At 48.3% G+C, this 1,735-nt stretch overlaps 1 protein-coding gene across 1 annotated transcript in view; it reads right to left on the reverse strand.

Moving 5' to 3' along the window:
• LOC119425769 (homeobox protein Hox-A10) overlaps positions 1–1,249 on the reverse strand; it is a 6,589-nt gene extending 5,340 nt beyond the window's left edge. Inside the window, exon 1 of the mRNA XM_037693317.1 lies at positions 368–1,249. Within this exon, the coding sequence (XP_037549245.1) occupies positions 368–1,220 (853 nt within the window). The 5' untranslated portion in view covers positions 1,221–1,249. The remainder of the gene's footprint in view (positions 1–367) is intronic.
• Between the last annotated feature and the right edge of the window lie 486 nt (positions 1,250–1,735).

Below are 1,735 nucleotides of genomic sequence, written 5' to 3' on the forward strand. Positions count from 1 at the left end.
GTGTGTGTGTGTTTGTGTGTGTGACGACATAAATATGTTGCAGTAGGCCTTTACGCAACTTTCACGTGGCCAAAACAAACTCTAATGGAATCTGAGGTTTTTGCTATTTAAAAAAATAAAGCTTTATTATGTTTAATATTCTTGTAAATGTTGGTGATTTCAAGAAAATAACTTCTAATCGTATTACATTTTTACGCATTGGGTATTCCTGCACGCGCTCATGAACATTTTGTACAAATCTGATCTGTGTGAACAGACTAAAGTCTTGACTTGTCGCTGCAGTCCAACCAGTAAAATAAATCCTGACAGGTGTCATTCAAACTACCTGCTTACCACCAAAACAAGTCTGACCACACCTAGACTCAACTGGGATTACCTTTATTCGTCTTTTCTGCTCTCTCCTTCTCATTTTCTTCTGTTTCCTCCGCCGAGGAGATTTCTCCATCCGAGGAGTCACGCGCCTCTTCGGCGCCCGACGTGGCGTGAGGCTGCAGGTTTCCCGCGGACACTGGCTCTCCCTGCTCCGCGTCCTTCCCCTCCGGCGCCGCGGCTGCTGGAGCAGAGGCTGGGGTTGGTGGGGTGTGGAAGCGAGCGACATCAGTGGGGTGCAAGCCAAAATGGGAATGAGAAGGGTTCGACTGGGGTCCGTTGGTGTTGTAAAGTTTATGAGAATGCGCGTGCGTCTGAGACAAGCGGAAGTAGCCCGGCACAGGCACTGAACCCCCGCCGCCATCCGGAGCTGTGCAGGCGGAAGTCAATCTTGAATATGTGAGGTCTTCGGCCGTGGACGCTTTGGGGCACTTGGGCTGCTCGTACAGGCAGTAGGTGCTCTCTTCCTTGATATTCTGCGGGAACGTGCACGGTGCGACATGGGGACCCGCTGAGTGCTCTTGTTCCATCCGACATGACCTCTGCGCGTCCATCCACATTTCCATGCTGGACATATACGCGCCCGACGCGGTAACCATGTTTTGGTGACCCACCTCGCTCCGTTTAGCCACACCTGGGAAGTATCCATAGTTGTGTAGTCCATAAGGCACTTCTGCAGCAGTGCTGTGGGGCACGCACACCGCGCTCCCAGCGTAATGACCTCCACCGCCCTCGCTGCGGCCACTGATCAGAGAATCTACTAAAAACGCGTTTCCTGACGGGCTGTCCGAACATGACATTATTGTGGTGTATTTTGGCGAAGGGAGAAGGTAGCCCTTTCTGGCTGACATTTCTTGTGCAAAACATGCTGGATATGATTAGAGGCACCCCACCCCCTCCTTCTGCTCCGAGCGGATTGTAACACCAATGGAAATGCTGGACGAAGGGCAGTCCCCTCCCACTCTGAGGCTACGTAGCTAGACCAAAGGATATCCATCATGGAGCTCAGGGAGAGAAAAAAAGACAGCAGAGCAATCAGTGCGTTCCCTCACCTCGCCTTAATGCACCACCATGCATGGAGGGTCCGAAGTCCAACACAGAGCACTGTTGTAAAATAAGCAGATTTACATTTTAAAAGGATGCACCTAAAGGAAATGTTTATTTTGAAGAACTTCCGAAACATTCTGGCCTCTGGTTGTTCCACGCGCAAATCACATCTTACCACAAATATCAGCAGAGACTGAAACAAAGAATTCAATCTGCAAACGCTTTAAAACGCAAAAACGCTCACAATGATGTGATTTAAATTGCAATTGCATATATATATATATATATATATATATATATATATATATATATATATATA

The sequence above is a fragment of the Nematolebias whitei genome, chromosome 19 (assembly GCF_014905685.2).
Source record: "Nematolebias whitei isolate Nwh7 chromosome 19, NemWhi1, whole genome shotgun sequence".
Classification (NCBI taxonomy): domain Eukaryota; kingdom Metazoa; phylum Chordata; class Actinopteri; order Cyprinodontiformes; family Rivulidae; genus Nematolebias; species Nematolebias whitei.